Raw genomic sequence first — 23,228 nt, 5'->3', positions numbered from 1 at the left:
AATAGCCAAAAAGTTACTAAATTAACCTGTTCCCAAACGAAGCCTTAGGATTATTTTAGGAATTGATTATTTTAATTAATTTTTTATAAAATATATGAAGAAAATTAGAGAGAACAGTTGGTTTTTTTTATAGTGATTTTTTTTTTTTTAGGACCCAGTATACCCGTTTTGAGATCCACCTAGGTAACCAAATTATTCAACGTTTATTGAAAAAATCATTTATAAAAAAAATTAATGTCTCATTTGACATGCAACACTTTTAGCTTAAAAGTTAAAAAGTTACTAAAAAAATCAAAAAGCCTATAATCTATATCAAAAATTTGAAATTTTCATTATCTTTACTTTTTGCACATCTTTTTATTAAAAATTAAAAAGTCATTCCAAACATACTAATTTTTTTTTACTTCATATTTTAGCCAAAAAAACTAGAAAGTTACTAAAATAATCTATTTCTAAATGAGACCTAAGTAATAAGGTATTAATAATTATATGATCGAACTATATTTATTTTTAAAAAATTGACTTAAGTATAATTTTAAAAATAATTTTATTTATTTATTTATAACAAAAATGTAATAAAATCATATGAGTATTAATATCTAATTATTATTAGTGGAACTTACCAATAGGTCCATACGCAAAGTTTAAAAACAAAATACTTTCACCAATTAGTCTTACATATTTTTAATTGTTACCAAAAAATTTAAAAAAATAAAATAAAATTAAAGACTCGGCTATATCCCATCACCTTTGAACTTCTACCAGAAGGTCACTGGAAACTTGTCGGAATGTTTAACATCACTGGGAAGTTGTTGGAGTATCACCGAAAATTCGCTGAAGTGTCGCTAGAGTGTTCTGAACGTCACTAGAAGTCGTCAGAATGTCTAGAATGTTCGTTGGATGTCAAAAATATTGCTGAAAACTAACTGAAATGTCTAGAATATTGTCCGGAAAAAAAAATATAAATTAAGAAATTAGAGTGAAAAAACATAGCAAAATGTGTTAAATATTGATAAACTGGAAGAAGAAAAAAAATATAAGAACAACAAACAGCAATAATGAAAATATATATATATATATATATGTTATTCTTAATTTTTGTAACGTTTAAGTAAATAATCTCTAATATTGATCAAATTGAAGAGCAAGCATGATTTTATTAAGCATTTATCCCTATTAATCAAATTTTAACATGTTATGAAACTACAAAATTTTATAATTTTAAAGAAAGTTATGAAACTACAAAATTTTATAATTTAAAAAAATGATTCATTTCAGCACCAAAACAACTAAAACTGTAAAATTTTACAGTTTTTACCGCTTGTAACTAAAAATCAAAAACTTGTTCAGAGTTTGAAATTTTTTTCCATTATAATAGAGAAATAGAAATGTGTAGTACAGAAAAAGTAAAAAAAAAAAATTTTGAGAGATCGAAGAAAAGAGATAGATATAGAAAGATATTTGTACTCCGACAATTATTTTTAATTTAGATCTAGCCAGATCTAATATAGATCTACTCGATCTCTTAAGCATAGAAGAATAGATGAATTTATGCCTTGAATGGTTAATGGTTTGACAGCAACTTGTATTAATCCTATATGTATAAAGTTGTGACCTTCATATTTATGTTTTTTTTATAGATTCTTTGGTTAATAAATGACATGTTTCATGTATCATAGTTACAGTATAAACTTATTCAACAATTTTAAGTTGTAGATTAACTTTAAAAGCGGATTGTAGAAAACTTGTTTTATAAATTTCTTTAATTGGTATTTTTGGTATATTCCATCCTAAATCTATTTTCAAATCTTAGAATTCATGTTCTTCTTCGTTCACTGGATCAGGTACAAGCAAATGAAATTCTAGAACTGACTGAAGTGTTACTTCTGAATAAACAACTCATGATTCTAAAATCTATAAATGTAATTCGAGAGGACCTAAATTCTTTATTATCATTTTTCATGTACCATGTGTTCACTTATACCCTAAATGGAACTCTTTATATTCTTTACTCCTACACTTGAGGACTTACAGAATGTGGGACGAATATTGAGTGGCTACAAAAATTAAATGATTTCACTCTAGTTAGAAACGAATAGAGACAAGACTGAATAAATTTACAAAAATTAGAAACAAAATGATTAATCAAAGATAACTGACCAATAAGCAACTAACAACTAACAACTTGGCTCTCTACATTAAATTTGAGCAGATATACTCATCTTTTTCGTCGGAAACTCATCTCTTTAACTATCAATGAGCGTGAAGTAAGGAGTCGATGCTCAGTTGTTGACAGTAAATCCCAATCAATAGTGATCACCGATGACGATAGATTAAAAAGAGACCACAAAAAAAAAAAAAATGTGCGGTCATCGCCATATATCAGAGAGAGACGGATAAAAAGAATAAATAAAGTGCAGGAAAAAAAAAATAATAGGCACAAGACCTTTGAAACTACCAAAAAAAATTTAAAATTAAATAGAATACACACTTTTCAAAAAGGACTTGTGGTAATTTATCATTAATATTATTATTATTGATTATTTTTTTTTAGGGGTGTGTTTAAAATTATCAGTGGTAGACTCCAAAGTGAGCCCATCAAATACCAATAAACCCAAAAGAATTCGAGCCATATTTTTACCAACATGCAAGGATTAATGATGGATATGGAACATTATACCAATAACATCTAAAATATTCTAAGCAAAGTTGTTGTAATGCTTAAACTCATTTTATATATAAATCTTACAATATATAAGTTAAATCTGAAATATACAATAATTTTTTAAGTATTTTTGTATATACCAATTCTATACACATCTTTACTATGAATTTGTATGGTGGCGATGAAGTCGAATGAATCAGTCTAAATGTACAAGTGAAAAACACAAAATGAGACATTATTTCTGCCCTAATGCAAGTGAAAATTTAACACTCAGACTCCCTGTTTTGAAATCAACCACCTAGAGATGCTCTAAGATCTCTAAAGTTAAAAAGGAGGTATCACACCTAACAATCCAAATAAAATTACGAAACCAGAATGAAGTGAATAATACAAGGCTCTGAGAAAAAAAAGAGATAAAAAAGAACCTTAAGTCCTAACTCAAATAGGTTGGAACCATGACATGCGCCTGAATATAGAAAAAGCCCAGGACCCCTTACATGGCAACAATATATCAAAACCACATGACAAATCAACACACACTCTCACTAAGCAAGCTCCAATCTGATGCACTGCAGCAAAAGCGTCGTGAGTCGACCAAAATTGGATAAGCAACTATTTCACAAGCTAATACTAGATAACCTAAAAGAATTATCACATCATGTACAACAAGATTGAAGATCTCCCTTCCACCAGAGACAACACAAAGCAAATGACCAAGAAAAAAACCCCTAGAATTACACAATGCGTGCAAAAAAATAAATTACATTCTCGGTTGTGGTTAATTGGAATACAACCTGATAATGGGGAAGGAAAGAGAGTGAGATTAACCACCAATAAAACCAATCACACCTTCAATGCATTCGCAAGCACAGGTACAAGTAAATTCCACTGAAGATTAGTTTAATGAAACCAATTTCAATTGAGAACCAACTGGGACCTCCTTCCCTTCATAACACCACCCAAAACAGCCATCTGCACCGAGGAAATCACTGTTCAGGATGAAATGGGTTCATAAGGGTATGCAAGCCATGGGTGTTTCAGAGCCTCTGATGCAGAAGGGCGCTTCTTAGGGTTTATTTCAAGCAGATGAGCAACAAAGTCGATGAAGCCTTGGTCCCCCATTGGCAACCGGTGCCTTAAGGATGTCTTTTTGGGGATTAGGTATTCCAGTCTGTTGGTGTCCTGAGGAAATAAAAAAAAAAAAAAATGCACCACTGTCATTAAGTGAAAACAGTGTGCCAACTGCATCAGGAGTAACATCCACATTTCATTCCAAATAAATTTTGTGCATTTTACCTCTTGCCACAATCTAACACGGATATGGGCATGAAAACAGATACAGACGCGGGGCAATGATTTTCAAAAAATTAGGATATTGACTTATTTTCCTATGTATAATATGAATATAAATTTAGGCACAAAGATATGAGAGGAACCAATTTATATGTAGGGGTATTCCACCCCCCCCCCCCCCCCCCCCAACTTTCCCTACTCTTTATTTCCATATATTTTACTTTGATCCTAAATTAGATTTATTATGAAAAATAAAAATCCTTCAAGGTGTCTATCGGCTTGTCAAGACAGGACATGCATGTCCATGAAGTATCCCCAATGTGTTCAGCACAAAAATATAGGAGATACACAGAGAAACACATGCATACATATAAAACAATACACTCCTATTCACAGCAGTGAGTCAAAAAAGTATGAAGTGGAACATAATGTCTGTTTCAATAAATTTAACACTTGCCAGACAAGTTTTGTTGTCCCATTGTTGAACACCAACTCAACCACACATTCTTCTTAGATAGATTATCAAACAAGCATAATCAAAGGGTAATGCTAGGAATACCAAAATTTCTACCAAATAAATTACCAAATGTCTCACATGGGGGTGGAATCCACATTTATTTGGTAGAAAATTTGGGGCCTATAACATTTTCCATAATCAAAATCAAATGCACTTTTAAGGATGATAAGCTAGTTGACTCCTAAAGTGAACCAAAAGACAGTATATAGAGGAAAACATAAAACAAGCAAAAAGGACTATTACCTGGTTTCGTTCATAAAGCATGTGATTTTTGGTGAAATATTTGTATGTATCCCGTCCTTTTGCAAGCATGTCCTGATCAATGGGACTTATGATCCCAATCACCCGAGCAAGTAACGTGGCAGGTGAATCATTTTGGAAGAGAACCTACACCACAGTGAAATTCATTTACCGTAATACACTGACGATCACAAAAAATTAATGCCAGGAAAACTGATCATCATAAGATGCAGATAAGATTATTTAGTTTCCTTCTCTTTCTTTCTTTTTTGTTGGAGTAATAGATGCAGGTAAATTGTTCCAAAGACACTCAACATACCTTGCACATAAATGGCAAATGTATTATTCCTCAAACAAAGGAGAAGGGCAGGAAGAAACTCAATGTACAAGATTACAAGTGATTAGATAAGTATCATTATTGACAAAGGAAATATAAATACCACATTGAAGTTGAACATAACCTGTAGATTTCAGTTACTCTATCTTAGGCTCTAATCAGCAAGTCAATACGTTGGATGCATAACTAAACCAAAATTACAATATAGATGACAACAATATGACATTGTATAACATTCAACGTCAGCAAGCTAGTTCTCAACATCACATATCTTTAATCTCAAGTGAAATCCTATAGCTTTAATCATCCATATTGTGACCACCGTGGCCATAAGAAAATTGCAATGAATTAATATACAGCATAAAAAACACCCGTTTGGAACCTTTCATAATTCCCACTTTATTGCTTTTACGATGTGCACAGTGAATGAATCTCATGCATTTTGATTATGGGAACCAGAAGATACAAACTTCAATTCCTATAGAATAATATCAGTATTTTCCAGCACCAATACTCTATATCTATACTAGGCTTACATAACAAGTTATTTAATCTAGTGCCCGATTTTTTTACCTTGACTTCCGTTTTTATTTTTTTGTACAATTAAAAACCTATTATGTGTATGAAGGTACTTATATCTTATGTGAAGCAAACAATGATAGTATGTAAATAAGGGCTGCAAATGAACAGAGTAGTTTGGGCTTGACTCAATACCAAGCTCGTTTAATAATTTAACGAATGAGCTCAAACCTAGTTTTTCAGGTTATTTAATAAATGAGTCAAGTTCAAACAAGACCCAACCTGCCTCATTAGGCTCGCAAACATTTGTAATGGGACACACTTGTAAAAATTTAGTATTTATTGGTCACATTAGTATTGTTAAAATTCCTTCTAGGGGTTGCAAAAGAGCAACTTGTAATAGCAAGAGAAACTTGTTGCCACTGCAGGGGAGGTCGAGGAGTTCATCTACAATGATCGAGCTTGGTAAGGCAACATGCAATGCAACAGAGTACAATGAAGGGTTGTGATGAGCTGCGATTGCTGACAGAGAGGGAGAAGACTAGGTGCTGCACTATACTGGTCTGTGATTGCTCCGAAGAGGAATCTATTGCTCTGATACCACAAAAGCAAATACAACGTGTAGAGAGAGAGAGAGAGTTGTCCTAACCCACAATCTAAAAAAATACGAGAGTTGATTTACACCAAATAAAAGCTAACAAATCCTAATTAGCTGTAACGTCTAAAATACCCATATACTACACTATAAATAACAAATAAGCAAAAAATACAACTTCAACTTTCAATATCTTACTATCCTTTATTCTCTAGAAATCGAAATGAAATAAAACAGAAATATGACAAGCAAGTGCTCCAAGACCTCTCTAACAAGTAGAAAAGGAAATTCTAGTAGTCCTGAATTTCTTAGAAATCAAAGTGAGTGGATGATCCAGTTACACCTATGCAATTGTCAATGTTACCACAATCAGAAAGACCACATCATCCTAGGCATACTAACTTCCACTGTTGTTCAGTTCTCAAATTCTAGCTGTAGATAGTTCCACAACCAACTGTTACTCACCAGCACATTATCATTAGCTTCAATTTATGATAAGGAAACCGAGTTAATTCTAAAATAGAACTGAGGATATGTTATTGAAGTGCAGACGTCTCTTTCAAGTTTCAAGTTAACTCGTAAGTTTTCTTTCACTATGTTTATAGGAGGGTGAGCACACTCATTCTTCAAATAAGAACATATGATGTTCCGAACCTTCAAAAGATACTTTCTAAGCAAATTCTAAGAATAACATTTCATTACAAAGGAGACAACCCAGTCACTGTAAATCCGGTAAAATGTGAAAAGGAGGCAGTATAAATAATGGATCAAAGAACTCACATTGCCAGTACAAAGCTCAGCCAAGATGCAGCCGAGCGACCAGATATCTATCTTTTTATCATATGGAAGTCCCAAGATAACCTCTGGTGCACGATATGACCGAGATTGAACATATGAGCAGAGATGATCTGTTTCAAAGCAACTGCTTCCAAGATCAATGACCTTCACTTCACATCTACTGTAGCTCTTCACCAAAATATTCTCAGGTTTCAGATCACAGTGTATGAGACCAAGACCATGCAAGAATTGTAGTGCCTCCAGACACTGGATGGTGATAGACTACACATAAAAATTGAAAAACAAGTAATTAACCAGTAGCTTGTTAGTGGGATGAAAAGCCCTCAGAACAATGTCACCCTACAAACCTGCAGTCTTGGCATTGTGAAGTAAACCTCCCCTCCAGATTCTCTATTAAATTTATGAAACTCATATAAATTTGCCTTGAGAAGTTCACAGACAATTAATAAATGCTCCTGCACACAAAAATCACTTGTCATGCACTAAGAATTGATCATTCTGGACGCCCAAAAAAAAAATGCAAGACCAAATCCATACACAACATAAATGAGACATTCACATGACATCACCAAGGGTCATGCATTACAAGCAAATGTATTTATAAGAAAACATGCTATCATACTTGTGAACATACGTGATATGCACTCTCCAGTCTCCTTCAAGAAGAAAAATAAAAACTAAGCCTCTAGTAAATGCAGCTTTCATTGAACAAGGAGAAAAAAGATAGCGAAAAAAGAAAAAGAAAAAAGAAACACATTCATCGTTATGTGTAACAGACTAACAGCGCAGAAGCCAAACTAACAACGTACTTCGAAAATTAGGATTTAATTGCAAGAACCTCCTACTGGGGGTGACACATCAGTGTACTTTGAAAATTAGGATTTAATTGCAAGAACCTCCTACTCAGGAACCGCAATTCCACAATTCAGTGTAAGAATCTCATTAGAACTGCATTCCCATTGAGAAAGTGGAATGGAACCTCTCGAACATGTGAATTTAAAGAAACAAAAGAAAAGCTACCAAGTAAGAGAAAAATTGTGACATTCATCGATTATAGGAAAAGTTAAATCATATTTATTCTAGAACTTTGTATTCAAATAATATTTTTTTTTTTATATTTAAAAATATATTTTGCAATTGACACAAATCTCTAATATTTGTTCATATTTTAACATAGGGTAAATTATACTTACCCCCCTTAAGGTTTGGACAAAACATAGAAAGTCCCACACCTTTGACATAATTACATTGAGCTCCCTTAATGTTTTAATTTACATAACACCTGGCCCCATTTTCATCATAAATTTGTTAGTTATATGAATAGAAAAATTACGTTTTTATCTCTTTTACACTAAAATGTATATTTTACCGTATTTATTTTTATGTCTTCACAACATCTGCATTAGTTTCGGTCTTTTTAGCCTTACTAAAAAGGAGATCAATGTAATTATGCCAAAACTGTGGGGCTTGCTATATTTTTTTCTAAAAAATAGGAGTGTAATTTACCCTTTAATTTAACATTTCTATCACAACTAAGCAAAACATACATTTCTAACAATATATGCTCAAATATACACTCTCAACCCTAGGCTATTCTATGTGCCCTCAATCCCTATTGTGTTTGTACTAGTTGGACGCTTTTGTGTCTATACTTTCCTTTGTTCTAGCCCTCTTATCCTTCGTTGTCGATTTTTAGGCTATGTTTGGGCAAGCTTGGACTGATACTCTCAATCTTTTGATGAAGGGCTTCAATGTGAGAAACGTTTGATTTAGGCTTGGGAACTCTACTTCTTGCTTAAACTTGAGGGTCTATGTGTTACACAGTCTTGGGTAGAACTCAACCCCAAAAGCTAGCTCAAAAGGTGAGGGTGCCCTAATGCTTTTATACTACATATTACTTTAGTAGCCAAGCGATGTGGGCCTCCGCTTCACACCCTCCCTCATGCCCAGCATTCTCACTCATCAACACCTGGGACGTGCAAGCCAGGGACATGCACCCTACCCATCATTGGTACTTCGGCTCTAATACCATGTTACACAGTCTTGGGTAGAACTCAACCCCAAAAGTTAGCTCAAAAGGTGAGAGTGCCCTCACGCTTTTACATTGCATATTACTTTAGTAGCAAATCAACGTGGGACTTCGCTTCACATTATGCGGTTCCTATCTCTTTTTGGATGCTCATTTGGGTTATTTATGAGATCGAGGAGTGGTTCTTGTGTAATGGAGGTTGTTGTGATTTGCAAGTTGTGGTTGCTTCTCTTGGTCCAAAAAGGCTATGATATTGTATCTTTGGATCAAGATAGCTTAATGAAGGTTGATGTTGGCCATTGTCTTTTATCCTTGCAGGCTACATGGTTCTCAGACTTTGGCTACACTAGTGTTGCCCTTTTTTCCCTTCTTCATAGCTTGAGTTAGTGCATTGTGATCACGGCTGCGGGGACGAGTGATGCTTATATATGGGGTTCAGCCTCGGATTGCCATTGTGAATCACAACTTTCAGTTTGGATTGATTGGAAGTGGTGCCTGGGTGCAAGGCTGTGGTTTTGTAAACAAGCTTTGGCAGGTCTAAGCTTTCTTGCATGTTCATGGTGACTCTCGAGAAAGGTGATAAGTGGTTTTCACACACTGTTGGCATATGTGCTTTGCTTGGTTTGTTTGTTTGGTGTGGTTTGCTTCATCATGTCACGTGTTTGGGGTTCCTGTGATGCTGATATTATAAAATTGAAATTTATGCAGCACCAAAAGGAAGACAAGAAGTAGGAGGAAGAACAGGGAACAAAATCCCAAAATAATATCTCAATCTCAATAATAAACAATCAATATTCATAAAAGTCTAATCTCCTAAGGCTGTGTTTGGTTGGGCGATTTGGAAAGGGATTTGGAAACAGAAAGGGAAAGGGAAAAGGTAGTTGAAATGTGAATAAAATTTACCTACATTTCACTTAGTTTCACACACCCTTTCCCTTTCCCTTTCCTTATCCCTTCCCAAATCCTCCAACCAAACACAACCTAAAGCTATTTCATAAAGCCATATATACGCATCCTAGGAAACCCTAATTAAATTAAATTTACCAAAAATAAAACACTACAACAATTAAATCTCAATAAAACCTAAAAAAATAATAAAATTCAATAAATATAAAACAATGCCAAAATAAATTACTAAATCTTTATCCAATGCCTTTTTTATCCCCATCAAACACTTGTGGATGTGTATTTCTTTGTATAGGATTTTTTGCCACAGCCATTTATGTATCATATGTGCTTATGTATATTTGGATGTTACTGGGTTGGATATAAGAGATGTATGGACAACTCAGGCATATGCTCTGATATTGGCACTGCACAGTCTTATGCTTCTGCTATACTAAATTCAGGTCCTCCTCACACTCAAACTTGTTTAGGCCTGGAAGCTATAACAAGAGTAAAATCAAAAACTCTCCAAACATCAAGGGCATAACCCAAAATATGCAAAAGGACTTTTTCAACTCAAAGTCTGGTTCAAAAAAACTAAGAAAAAAAGTGTGAAAAAATTAAAATCTAGAGGATACAAATATTTTCATGCTTTATATATTCTGATGGAACTTATTAGGTGTTTGGGAAGTTGCTATTTTAGTAGGCTATTTTAGTTTTTGGCTATTTCAGTAGGCTAAAATTTGTGTTATTGGATTTTTTTATAGTTGGATGTGATGTTTGTCAAAGAAAAAGTGAAATGATTATGGGTTTGATGTGACATTTTGTCTTATTAGCAATTTTAGCCTATTTTGTCTTTTTGTGTATTTTAGCTTAAAAAAGGCTAAATTTTTTCTTGCCAAACACCCCCTTAATTTCATCAAGAGAAACAACTGAAAAGGAGAAATTCAACAAGAAAGTAGAAATCACAACGTACAAGAAAATGAAATAATCTAGAAAAATAAAATTTAAAAACAGCAACAGATTTTAAACCAAAACTATGGAAGTCACACAAGTAATATTAAGAATAATATGAAATCTCCACTGTAACCTGCACTGAAAGGTTAGAAAAACCCATCATGAAGCACAATTCTAGCCAAAGATGTGTTCTTTTTACTTAAGAATTCATCAAGTCATTGCAAATCAACAACAAACCAAGCACTGCTTTATCATATTGCTCTCACTAAATAAATACTCTCTAAAAGTAGCAGTGCATACTGACTGTCAAGTCTTCCCAAAATTCAAGACAGTTATTGTATAGGGAACAAGATGTTATGGTGGAGCTAAATCGAGGTGAGTAACAGTAACGATGCAAGCCACCCAGCCTAAATTGCCTGCCAGGACAGGAAAAGGATGGAACAACTACATAAAGTACAGAAACTACATCAAACTAGCAAAGAACAGAGGAACATGCCAATTGCTATTTAAAGAATAAATAACCGAGACAGAGGAACATGCCAATTGCTATTTACTTACTCGATAATAAAAGTAATCATACAATCGGAGAATATGATACTTGTCACCGGGATCATGCTTGTTGACAAGCTTAAGCAGCTTTATCTCATCAAGACTCTGATCAAAGAAATCTTTGTTGTTCTTTATTATCTTCACACAAACATCCATGCCAGTATGTAGGTCATGAGCTTGAATGGCTTTGCTGAATGCAGCAGATCCAAGATACTCAGTAACATGATAGCGCCCAGCTATGACTGAATTTAAAACAACATGGAAATTTTTGTCCTCCTCGAAGCCAGTTCTGAGCAACAAAGACAAGAATCAGGCAAGAAAACAAGCTTAAGTTCCAAACAAAATCGGTGGAAAAGAATGATGAGTTGAAAAGGTGGCGGATCTTTTCTTGTTGGCAGCGCACGCGCACACAACAAAAAAAAAAAACGAGGAAAAAAAGATGCGCAAGAAAGTCTACACATATGCTTAAGGAACTACAAGAGCTAAATTCTGATGAGGGAAATTCATCATCCAAAATCGAAGGTACTGCCACTAACAAAACAACATATATCCACAACAAATTACTAATCACATTTTATTACATTAAATATGCAAAGGAAACCTTCCTATAGAACATAACCACCACTCATGCAATACCTCAAGCTTGATAACCCTAAACTCAAAATCACAACCAATCAGAATCCTCCCGTGGATGTATAGTACTATACTCAAATTAAAAGGGAGTTGATACTCCCTTTTGTTTGACAAACTTGTCGGGGTAATGTTTTTGGACCTTTCTACCATCCAGCTAAGTTACAAAATCCTCTAAACCTATGGCTTTCTTAGGCAAATATCATTTTGTTTCAAGCTCCTCTTTATTTATTCTCCATGGCCCACATCTCATATTTCTAGTCCCTCTCCCCCTTTTACAATTTCCCTCTCCTCACTTCTCCATTTCTCTATTTTGTGTCAAGCCTTTGTTTCCCCTTCCTCTTAATTTTCTTTCCTTAATTATCAATCCTCAAAACCTGTGGGGTTTATTGTATTTTTACCAAACCTCAAGGGATGTCGATGTAATTTACCCAATAAAATAATAGTTTTGTTTGGAAAAATAAAATAATAGAAGAATATAGATTAGGGCGGCAATAATAAAATAGAGAAATAACCTATTGACATCGTAGCTTTAAAAAATAATCTATATTTGTAATCAGTTCCCTTTCGTTTAACTTTTTTTGAGGAAATTATTTTTTTTACCATTTTGAACCTCATTGGAGCATATAATCACCTTTTTAAAGCCTTTTGACAGATTACTAAAGTATGGGATGATCATTATATTTCCCCTTTTGCACTAATAAGAATTTAGAGCCCATTTGGTATCATCTTTGAAAAGTATTTTTTTATTCTTGAATAGGAGAAAAATAAAAATAAAAAGATACAAGAAAGGCATTTCCTAAAAATAGGTCATTTCAAGGGAGTAGTTTAAATTCTCTTCCAACTTCAAAAAAATTCAAAGTCATAAAAATATGAAATTGATTATAAAAAAAAAGTTCAAGAAGACTATATGGGGCTGTTTGGGAAGTGAGATTTTAGCCTCATTTGGGGTAAAATCCACAAAAAGACAAAATAGGCTAAAATAACTAATAAGACAAAATGTCACATTAAATCCATAATCATTTCACTTTTTTTGTCACAAACATCACATCCAACTACAAAAAAATCTAATCATCTTCCCAAACACAAAAATTTAGCCTACTAAAATAGCCTATTAAAATAGCAACTTTCCAAACACCCACTATATATTGAAGCTTCTGATTGTTTTTATTTCCAAAGACTCAAAAGATGAAAACCAAAAACAAAAATGAGAACAATGATGCAATAACAAATGAGACTTATATCATTGTACTGTAGCTAATGCTAATCTATCACTCTCCCCCCTTTTATGTGTCTTTTACTTTCTAGTACCCTCAGTTTTCCTTCTCATTTATAAATTTTTGTTATACTTTCAGTCTTTGGCAAAATTGAGTGGGCTTCTCAAGCACATGAAAGTACAAATCTCCTCCTCCACTGTACAAATTTTCTCTCTATACTTCAGTCTATCAATCTCAACCCCCTTTTATGTGTATACTTTTTGTTTCTTTCTGTGTATAGAAGTACATCCCCCCCCCCCCCCCCCTTCTCGCTCCCTCTTTCATTGGGAAAATCTTATAACCACATTATTTTCCAATTTTTTAATTAGATTAATCATGTGCCTGCACTTCCACTTTTCTCTAGTGTCAAACTAATAAGTAAAAAATATCAGTACTTCACAGAAACTGTATTTCATTTAGAATACTTCAGAGAAACTGTATTTCAATTTAGAATAAAATCCGGCTTCATTTTGTTACTCTTGGAGTTTGATAAAGAGAATGAAACTACATAGGACACCTTTATTCCGCCTCTGGTGCCCAATACGAGGCTCACTTTAGTTGCTAGCTTGAGGCCCAAAGGACATGGGAAACGAATGATTCAATACCTGTCACTTCTAAATGCACTTCACATTCAAAGTTTGACTAGTGAACAAGCTAAAACATATTCTTCATAGGTCTATCTTACATACTCCAAAGCACGGATACTTCAAAAAGGGAGATGTATCTGCATCGTATCCGTATCAAATACCGATACTCGTTGGAGACTTGCGGACGTGTAACTCACTACCTAATAATTTTTAAAAATAAAAACAAAAATTTACAAACATACCCTAGCAGTACTGGTATCCTATTTTTTAGGTTTTATTGTATCATCAAATCTGTATCCGTATTCGTATCCATGACCGTGTCCATGTTCGTGTTCTAGCATGTCAGAAACTTAACAATTGGGTAAGAGGGTATAGGATATGTGTTTGACATGCCTAGTTGGAAATGCACCCAAAAAGTATGTATAAGTAGTCAAGTTTACTATACAACTACGCATAAGACTTCCACTTTAATATATATATACATACATACATATTCAATGCTATATTTTAGTTTGTAGCCATCATTTTACCCTTAAAAAATGAAAGTAAGCATTTAAGAAATATGAAACGTAGCCGTGTCCTAGTGTCCTTGACATGAGAATTAGATCAATCCAATTCTGAGACATATAACCACAACCAATACCTCACCTAAGTCAATGCAATAGAGAAATAGGTTATGCTTAGCTAAGCAGTCCTAGTTTTCATCCTTCTACAAGAAAAAGCCAACGTATTTTGTTTAAAACAAGAACAAACAAAATTATCAGAATCTCATACACATCCCATAAACTAATTTTTAACTTTTCAACGAGTAGAAGCCCAAAGCTTAATGTGAAACTAAATGAAGAGGATGTATATCTTTTAGTTCAACTGTTGCTTAAATCTTTCAGATTATAGAAGTCCAAAACAAAAGCAGAAAATTGCAAAATAATAACCAGGAGTTATTATTTTTTAGTTCAAACGAATTCGTATATGAACAAAGGTTTACCTGTTTTTCCTGTGGACAATCTTAAGATTGAAAGTTTCAAACTCCTCCTCCTGAACCTTTATCTGCTTTACTTGCTCTTGCACGGCAACTGCCTCTTCATCCTCCAGTGATGCCCCAAAATCTTCTTCTCTTGTACAAGCAGCTCTTTCATCCTCTTCTTTCTTGTCATGATCTTTTTCAGCATAACGATAATCGGAGATTGTCGATGGGGAAGAATTTTCCGATACTACAGCATTGGCATTGTTTTCATCCCTTGAACTCTTGACAGGTGAAGAATCACTGCTTTTCCGCCTCCATTGAGCAAGCATGTCATCTGCCCCAATCTCAGTATTCAAACAGCCATCAAGTTCATCACCAATAACAGCATTGCACTTGTTCGACCATAAAGATTTACTAGATCCAGTCTGCACCAACTGCCCATCTCTCGGAGGGGGGAATGAAAATCCTCCATCTGTATGATTTTTTTCCTGTTTCCCTGCACCCTTGTCATTACCCATTACATACTTGTCAGAGTCATGTTTATTTGTTCTCTTTTTATCCCTGTTTGATCTCTCAACATATTTCCTATCTGAGAGATGCACGGAATGCCTGGATCCACTGATACCAATATCATGATCTTGAAAGTACTCCAAGTCCCCCTCACTACTACCACCAACCAAACTTTCTCGAACCTCACTGCCCATATCGGCAGCATCACTGTTGATCCCCACACCGATAGATCTCACTGAACCATGCTGATCATCATCCATACAAATATCATCCAGACGAGGCCTTCCACATTCATTCTGAACTTTCCCCGCCCCTAACATGATGAATTCATTTGTCTGAGTGACAAAACCTTGCCAGACCGGTTCTGCACGCATCAAATTCAGTTCCTCTTCATCCATCAATTGTCCATCATACTGAGCTATCAGATCATTTTCATCGGTCCTCCCATACATTTCAGTCATTGACAGGCCTATAGGATCATCTAAAGCTGTAACTGGATTAACATTTTTAGATTCAAAATACCGCTCTCCAGAGAAGTAGGAATCCTCCTCTGCAAATGACTGATCATCATCCTCATCTTTGGCAGGGCCCCTTTCTTGAGGGTCCGGCACACTCCCATGTCCTGTTCCCTTTTCATTGTCACTTGGGTAATCGATTTCATGAGCTAGAAACCAGGTCTCATCTTCAATAGGTTGTCTCATGTAGCCCACATCATCATCATCATCATATTCATCAGAGTCCCAATACTCATTTGGATAGTCAACAGATTCACTCAATCCATCACCAATAGTTGCAAAACCAGACACAAGATCGGAAGTATCCTCCGCAATGCCCTGACTTACAGACAGCCAGCTCCCTCCTCCGGCCCTTTTTCCACCTAGATCATCATTTCAAATGTTAATGGCCATTTCTTCAAGTTTTAGAAGATCGGCCAAAACGATAGATGAAACGGACCGTAAAGCAAGGATTAAAAAGAACCAAAAAGTAAGGAAACTAACAGGTCCACAGCAGAAATTATCTAGCTTGTTCTTTTCTACCAACAATTAATCACAAACTTAGATACATTTACATAAATGTTTATGGATAATCACACCATTGTAAATGGCCAAGTACACCAATTAGTATCATTAAGGTACATTGGCGAAACAAAGGATGGACTCAAAGAGGTCAACTTTCACAAAAATAATAACAATGATCATTAATTTCCAGTTATTTGAGGAAAAAAAAAAAGGAATATTGTTAAAGGAACTGAATAGTACAAATATATATATTAAAATATTAACAAGAACAAATAAGCAGGAAAAGAAGACACATGCCCCAGAAGTCTTAAAGGTTGTAGAGCTTATGAATTGTTTATTATAAAATTAAAATGCATAATATTCTTAGTATATTAATCAACATCTTCACTTGGGGGACTATGATTGAGGTTTTTTTTTTTTGAGGGGTGCGGAGAAATCATGTAATACAATAGCCACCAAGAGGAACTTGAAAAAACAATCAATTTTGTACACCATAAAATGACAAATGTTAAAAATTCAAAGTTTCAAGTTGTTCTTTAAATAAAAAAAGGTAGAGATTCCTCATAATACAATTTTAAAGTAATGATGAAATATTTAAATGGAATCACTTCATTAATCACATTGACTTGTAAACCAATCCCATGGACCACACCATTATCCAAAATAAGACTTGACAATGTAATCAATAAGAAATAAGCTTGTACCAACTTTGTGACAGGGATGTACTGACTCAAAGTATTCAGGAGATAATTTGTACAATTCCGATTGGTGTAGAATTATGCACCTCGATGAAAAATGTTGGCACACAAAGAGAAGGGGGAAACAAAGGGGATTCTCTACAGACACAAAACACCTCTAAAAATATGCAATATATTATTATAACTTGAGGTGAGAAATCAACAATTCAAATGAATGCCTTATGTTAGAATGGCATGAATTGGCAGCAAATAAATCAACCCAAGAAACATGTTCACTGAGAGAGATGAATTAGTAAACCACAGGAATGCCAAATCAGGTAAGAGGTCAAGAATATGCAATGAGTAGAACTAGAATTGGAGAAAGCCACGTAATTGACAGGGAAATGTGGTTCTATCTGATAACTGAGATCAGAAAATTTCAGTTTTTCCTCTAAGTACATTTAATCACACGTAATTTGTTACCACTTAAAAGGTAAATTCTACTAAAAATGGGGAATTGATTATATAAGTCTGTCTTATCACGAAGTGTTGAATGGCTTAAGTGGAAGATGTAAAATTAAACTAACAAATTTACCCTTTATAGTTTGAGTTCTGCAAATTCAGCACTTCAAAGTCGTCTTCTTTTTTTTTAGTGATAAATCAGCCCTTCAAAGTCTTTAGCACAACTAATTCAGCAATAAATTGTAACATACCAAATTTTCAGTTTTATCAAACATACCCTGAGTTAATTTATTAATTAAACACACACACACAAACATTTGACTGAGCTGTAAGTATGGGCTGAACATAAAACATTGAAATAAACAAACCTGCAGAACTGATTTCTTGTCCCACAGGAACATCAAGATATGACCCTATAAGGAATGTATTGTCAGCAGGAGTAAGCTTCGACCCAGGTCCATCACGATCAAATTTTTCCTCCCAATTGACACTTAATTCCTTGTCCTCTGACTTAAGTTTAACAGGTGGCAACCTAGGTAATTCTTCTTTCTGAATCTCATATGCATGAGGAAAGCTTAAGCTGCTGACATTCTTTTGCTCAGAACTCTCCTGGGTCTTTCCAAAAAATAAAGCCCTTCCAACCTCATCCACTTGCTCTTTGATTGCTGCCCTAATGTCACTGATCTCCGCTCTTCTCTTGCCTTCTTTCTGGTCACCGATTGCAGCACATTCAAAACTGGTCGATGCATCCGGTTTGGAGAATGGAAATACAGTTTTGACTGAGCAATCTTTCCACAACTCTGATGCTGAATTTGTAGGCTCATTGCTTCTAGACCATGGGTTATCCACAAAGTTGTCTCTAGAGGGGGCACCACTTGCCTTATGTAGCTGATCAAGTTCCTTAAGCTCGCTAGCTTGGTTCCTCTCATTCTTAGACTCTGCACTGGCTTTACTGGTACTTCCAAGCCATGATGTTCTCATTTCACCAGCATAACTTTTCTCTTCTCCAGATTTCACATTGGCTTTGCCAGCATCTGAAACTTCAGCCAAATGGAACTTTGACTGACCAGTAACCTGGAACTCAGACAAGTTGTTTGTATTGATGCTATGGTCATTCCGATAACGATCCACAGGACCATTACCAGGATTGAAGTTCCACGAGTACAAATCAAGCACGGTGTCTTCTAAACCTTTAGAGAAAGTAAAGTTCTTGCCACTCGTTCCAATGGGTTCGTTCAGTTTATTTCGCTCCCCAACGGAGGCAGAGTTTTTCCATTTGCTCTCAGACCCATTTCTCCCCGACCCATGCTCTATCTCCATGACAATAAGCTCCTTTGAAACTTCACCAGTATTTTGATTACTTGTCCCTTGATTTTCTGTAGTTGCTTTGCCCCGATTCTCTTCCTCCAATAACTTACCCAATTCCTCTTTAATGGTGAGTTTTTCAAGGAAACCGTTCAAATCAGGGCGGTTATTGAGCTCACTGCGGAAAGCAGCCTCGGCCCTTGTAAATTTGTTCCTTCGTAAAAACTCTAGGATGACATCAACTGAACTAGATTCTGCCATTGTCAACTGGTACAAGCTAACGAGCAGGTACTAGAAAGAGGACTTCATAAAACCTGAAACAGCCCAAGAATTGAAAGCTTGTTCTGAACACATATAATGCTTATTTAGGGTATAAAAATAAAACAAAATAAATGACATGTAAATCTCCTCGCTGACAGAGAAGTCGTAAACCACTATTCATATAGTCAACAAATCCCTTTCTTTATTTGATATAAATGATCTATTAAGAGTATCTCTGGCCCAGAAAACTCAAGAAAAAAAATTTGAAGCCAAATCGAGTCGCAGCTGCAAACACCGAAGCTGGAGTGAATGTTTCTCTTCACAGCTCCCAAAAAAAAAGGAAAAGAAAAAAAAAAAAAACCCAATAAACCTAAATAAATCTAGATTGAAAACCAAGCTCTGGCTTTCGTTTTTTTCCCACATTTCTGAGCAAGAAAATAGAAAACCCTAGAGTGATTTTGGAAGCTAGTTAATCGAAACAAATCAAAAAAGACATCAGATTTGAAGATCCATGAATACTGACAGAAACCCTAGAGATGGAAAATGAATGCAATAGATTTGACACCAAAACCAAACAAAGAAGAATAATAAAATATAAAATTGAAGTGATCGAAATACTTACAGTTACAGATCGAAAGGAAGGGGTTGGAGTTAGATTCAGAGGCCAGAAAATCGAAAGGCGGTTTCTCTGATACCAAACAGAAAACAGTGGGTGTGTGGTTGGGTATCATCGTCTCAATCGCCATCACAACAACAACTACAAGCAACAATAATAATAATAATGATGTATGAAAACAAAATCATCATCTCTCATTCTCGAACACATCCTCGACCAAATGCAGGGTTCGATTTTTGACTTTTTTTAATTTGTGATTTTTGGATTTGTGAATTTGGGTTTTGGTTTTGGTTTTGGTTTTGGTTTTGTGTGATTTGGTTTTTGGTTTTCCTGCGTTTTCTCTTTCCTTCGGCCTGCAAAGGCATTTCTCACATCACAGCCTCACAGGCCTCGAAAAACAAATAAAATAATTTTATTATTAATTATTAATAAATTAAAATATATTAATCATTTTTTAAAATAAGTTAAGAGTTGGTTTGAGATGTAGATTGATTTTTTGACTATTTTAATTTGAGGTTAAAAAATTTTGTTTGAGATAGATTTTTTTTTATTTTTTTTACTTTTATTTCAGAAAAAATAAAATGATTATGGTTTCGATGTGACTTTGTATCTTATTGGACTAAAAAGTATATTTTGTCTTTTTTGGCTAAAAAGTAGATTAAGGCCTAGTTTGGGAAGACTAAATAAGTGTACTTTTTGACTTTTTATGAAATATGGGTTGGGTTTGGGTTGGGTTTGAAGTGATGTGTTAGAGAGGTGATGTGACTTAAATAAGATGATGTGACTTAAATAAGATAGTGACTTTTTGACTTTTTGTCTTTTTTCAGTCTTTTTGTGATTATTTTAGTTAAAAAAGTCTCATTTTAACTTATGACAAACAAATGCTAAAGCCTCGTTTGGAACCCTTCTTTTTAGCCAAAAAGTCAAAAAGTTACTAAATTAGTCAAAAAGTCAAAAAGTTACTAAATTAGCCAAAAAGTCAACAACACATATCAAAAAGTCAAAGACTCTCTTTTCTCTCTACTTTTTGTACATCTTTTCGTAAAAAGTCAAAAAGTCATCCCAAACATGCTAGTTTTTTTTAACTCATATTTTAGCTAAATAGCCAAAAAATTACTAAATTAGTCTGTTCTCAAACGAGGCCTAAGTACTATTTGGAAAACTTATTTAACATAAAATCTTATAAAATTCTTTTTGAGTTTGATAATATATTTAAGGCTTTATTTGTCATAACTTAAAAAAGTCAAAAAGTCACTATCCTATTTAATTCGCATCATCTTATTTAAGTCACATCACTTCTATACTACATCACTTCAAATTCAACCCATACGCAACCCATATTTCATAAAAAGTTAAAAAGTACACTTATTTAAATCATCCCAAACTATCCCTAAATATTAAATGTGTTCCATAGGGTGCTATAAATTGTAAATAAATGATATTAGTGTATTATTATACCCATAATTTATTTTCATATTGTACTTTATTTTCTTATTCATCATATCACGTTTGAGAAGACTTTTCAGAAAGATAAATCTATAGGTAATGACTGTACGAATTTTTCTCACCTTGATCAGATTCTAATGTATTTTCAAAATGTTGCTTAAATGGATGTGGATATGGTCGATAATATAATGAAGTTTGAGGGTTGTGTGTTGATTTCTTTGACAGATTTCGACTCCAATCGATTGAGGAGAAAATGTATTTTTTTTAAAAAATAAATAAAATTGAAGTGTGTTATTGTTTGTTGAAGTATGGATTGTTCATCTTTAATAGGGCATTAACAATCTATCATACTCATTGATATGCATACTTTGGCCAATGTTCTAATTGAATATGTGTATTTAACATTCTGATAGTTGATACGTTTTGGTATGTTCAATGTGTATAGTGGTGTGTATAGGTTTAAAGGTTGGGTTGGGGATGTTTGGTTTTGGTTATTAATTGGATGTCGAATATAAACCACGTCGTAGAATAACAATTGTACATTGGGACTTGAATGATCGTATTACGATGCATGTTACATTTAGTGTGTAACATTAATCTACATATACCATGTAGTTGATATTTGTGCGTTTATTCGATTATGTATGTGTTTGAATGTGTATCGTGTCTTTGTTGTAATTAGGGGTGTGCGCGGTGCGGTTCAGGCTGTTTGAGAGTAAATTTACAAACCGAATGGCAGGTTGGCGGATTAGTGGATTGACAAATTACAGTTTGGGCGGTTTTTAGTGGATTGGCGAATTGAAGAATATTCTAACTAATTATCATACATTTGCATAATATATAGCACTAATTTGTATAATATTTTTTAGATATATACCACAAAGTAATTTTACATAATAAGTTTCATATATATAACCACTAATTTGTAATAAATTTCATATCTTAAATCTCTCTCACACTCATTTTTACATTGATATTTCATTTGAGGTTAAAAAATATATATGTATTAACTATAGTGGAGCGAAGCGGTTCGGTTGGCGGATTATAAATTTTAAAGTTTAAACCGCAGTTAGCGGGTAGAGCGATACGGATAGATGCGGATCAGTGCGATTTTAGCGAATTGAGCGGTATTTTGCACAGCCTTAGTTGTAATTAGTGTTTACATACATGTCACACTACGTTGCACAAAATTATTAGGGATTTGGGTTTGTAATTGAATGTGGATTGAACCCCATTGCTCAATGTTGAAGTTACGTTAGGTTGGGGGTGATGGTGATTTAATACATGGATTGGGTTAGGATGTTAGATGTTAGATGTTACATTTAGGAGGTTACATTATTCATAATTCAACGTTGGAGTATTGGAATGTCACTTTGGGTTTGGGATAAGAAGCATATGGAAATGTCACAGTGAGTTTGGGATGTTACATGTTACATTTATGTTGGGTTTAGAAATGTTACATAAGGTTTAAGATGTTACATATTACATTTATGTTTTAAAATTTAAATTTCCAACTATATAGATATGATCACAATCTATGGTAACATTGAATTTTTTATATATGATATTGTCATTAATCAAGTTATTTTGAATTTCAGAAGCATATGTGTGACACCACAAAAAATTGGGAACATCAGAGAATATATTAACAAATAAATATAGGATTTATCTAAGATTACAAAATATGAAACGTCACCAATGAGTCATTTGGTTAATAACTAAGTAAGATCCCATGAAGGTCAGAGGAGTCAATATAGCCTCCCTTCAAAGTTCAATGACGTTAGATAGCAAAGCTACCATTTTAACAGATCTTAACAAGATATTAACACAAGGTCTACATGAGTCGACGATAAAAAAAGAAAAAGAAAAAAAGAATAGGTAATATAAAAGATATGTATAGATATATAATAATTACAAAAATCATGTCTTAAATACAAAATGGGGTCTATCACTTACAATCTCAAAACACGTTTACAAACTAGTTTCTAATCCTCCTAGGGTAGCTGTACGTCCTCAAATGCTTCAGTTTTGTCTTCGACCGATCTAATAGTCTTCAATACTTGGTATGAAATGCCATGAGTTTTGAATGCCCAGTAAATGCATACACACCC

The 23,228-nt window shown here is 34.1% G+C and overlaps 1 protein-coding gene across 1 annotated transcript; it reads right to left on the bottom strand.

Moving 5' to 3' along the window:
* Positions 1-3,280: 3,280 nt before the first annotated feature.
* On the bottom strand, positions 3,281-20,091 carry LOC114280812 (uncharacterized). The gene is made up of 8 exons (XM_028223209.2): positions 19,678-20,091; positions 17,858-19,108; positions 14,843-16,208; positions 11,394-11,673; positions 7,312-7,419; positions 6,947-7,225; positions 4,719-4,862; positions 3,281-3,847 (listed from the first exon to the last, which is right to left on the bottom strand). The coding sequence occupies exons 2-8, from the start codon at positions 19,053-19,055 to the stop codon at positions 3,659-3,661; spliced, it is 3,564 nt and encodes a 1,187-aa protein (XP_028079010.1). The 5' UTR covers positions 19,056-19,108; positions 19,678-20,091; the 3' UTR covers positions 3,281-3,658.
* Positions 20,092-23,228: the final 3,137 nt, after the last annotated feature.

This window comes from Camellia sinensis, chromosome 15 (assembly GCF_055761805.1).
Source record: "Camellia sinensis isolate YWXY chromosome 15, ASM5576180v1, whole genome shotgun sequence".
Taxonomy (NCBI): Eukaryota; Viridiplantae; Streptophyta; class Magnoliopsida; order Ericales; family Theaceae; genus Camellia; species Camellia sinensis.
This window is presented reverse-complemented; position numbering and strand designations above follow the sequence as displayed.

Excerpts from the sequence above, each read along its gene's own strand:
- LOC114280812 (XM_028223209.2), bottom strand. The coding sequence starts at position 19,055 with ATGGCAGAATCTAGTTCAGTTGATGTCATCCTAGAGTTTTTACGAAGG. Across the intron at positions 4,863-6,946 it reads CTGAGCTTTGTACTGGCAAT|GTTCTCTTCCAAAATGATTC; the intron begins GTGAGTTCTTTG and ends ACTGTGGTGTAG. Across the intron at positions 3,848-4,718 it reads TGCTTTATGAACGAAACCAG|GACACCAACAGACTGGAATA; the intron begins GTAATAGTCCTT and ends TTATTTCCTCAG.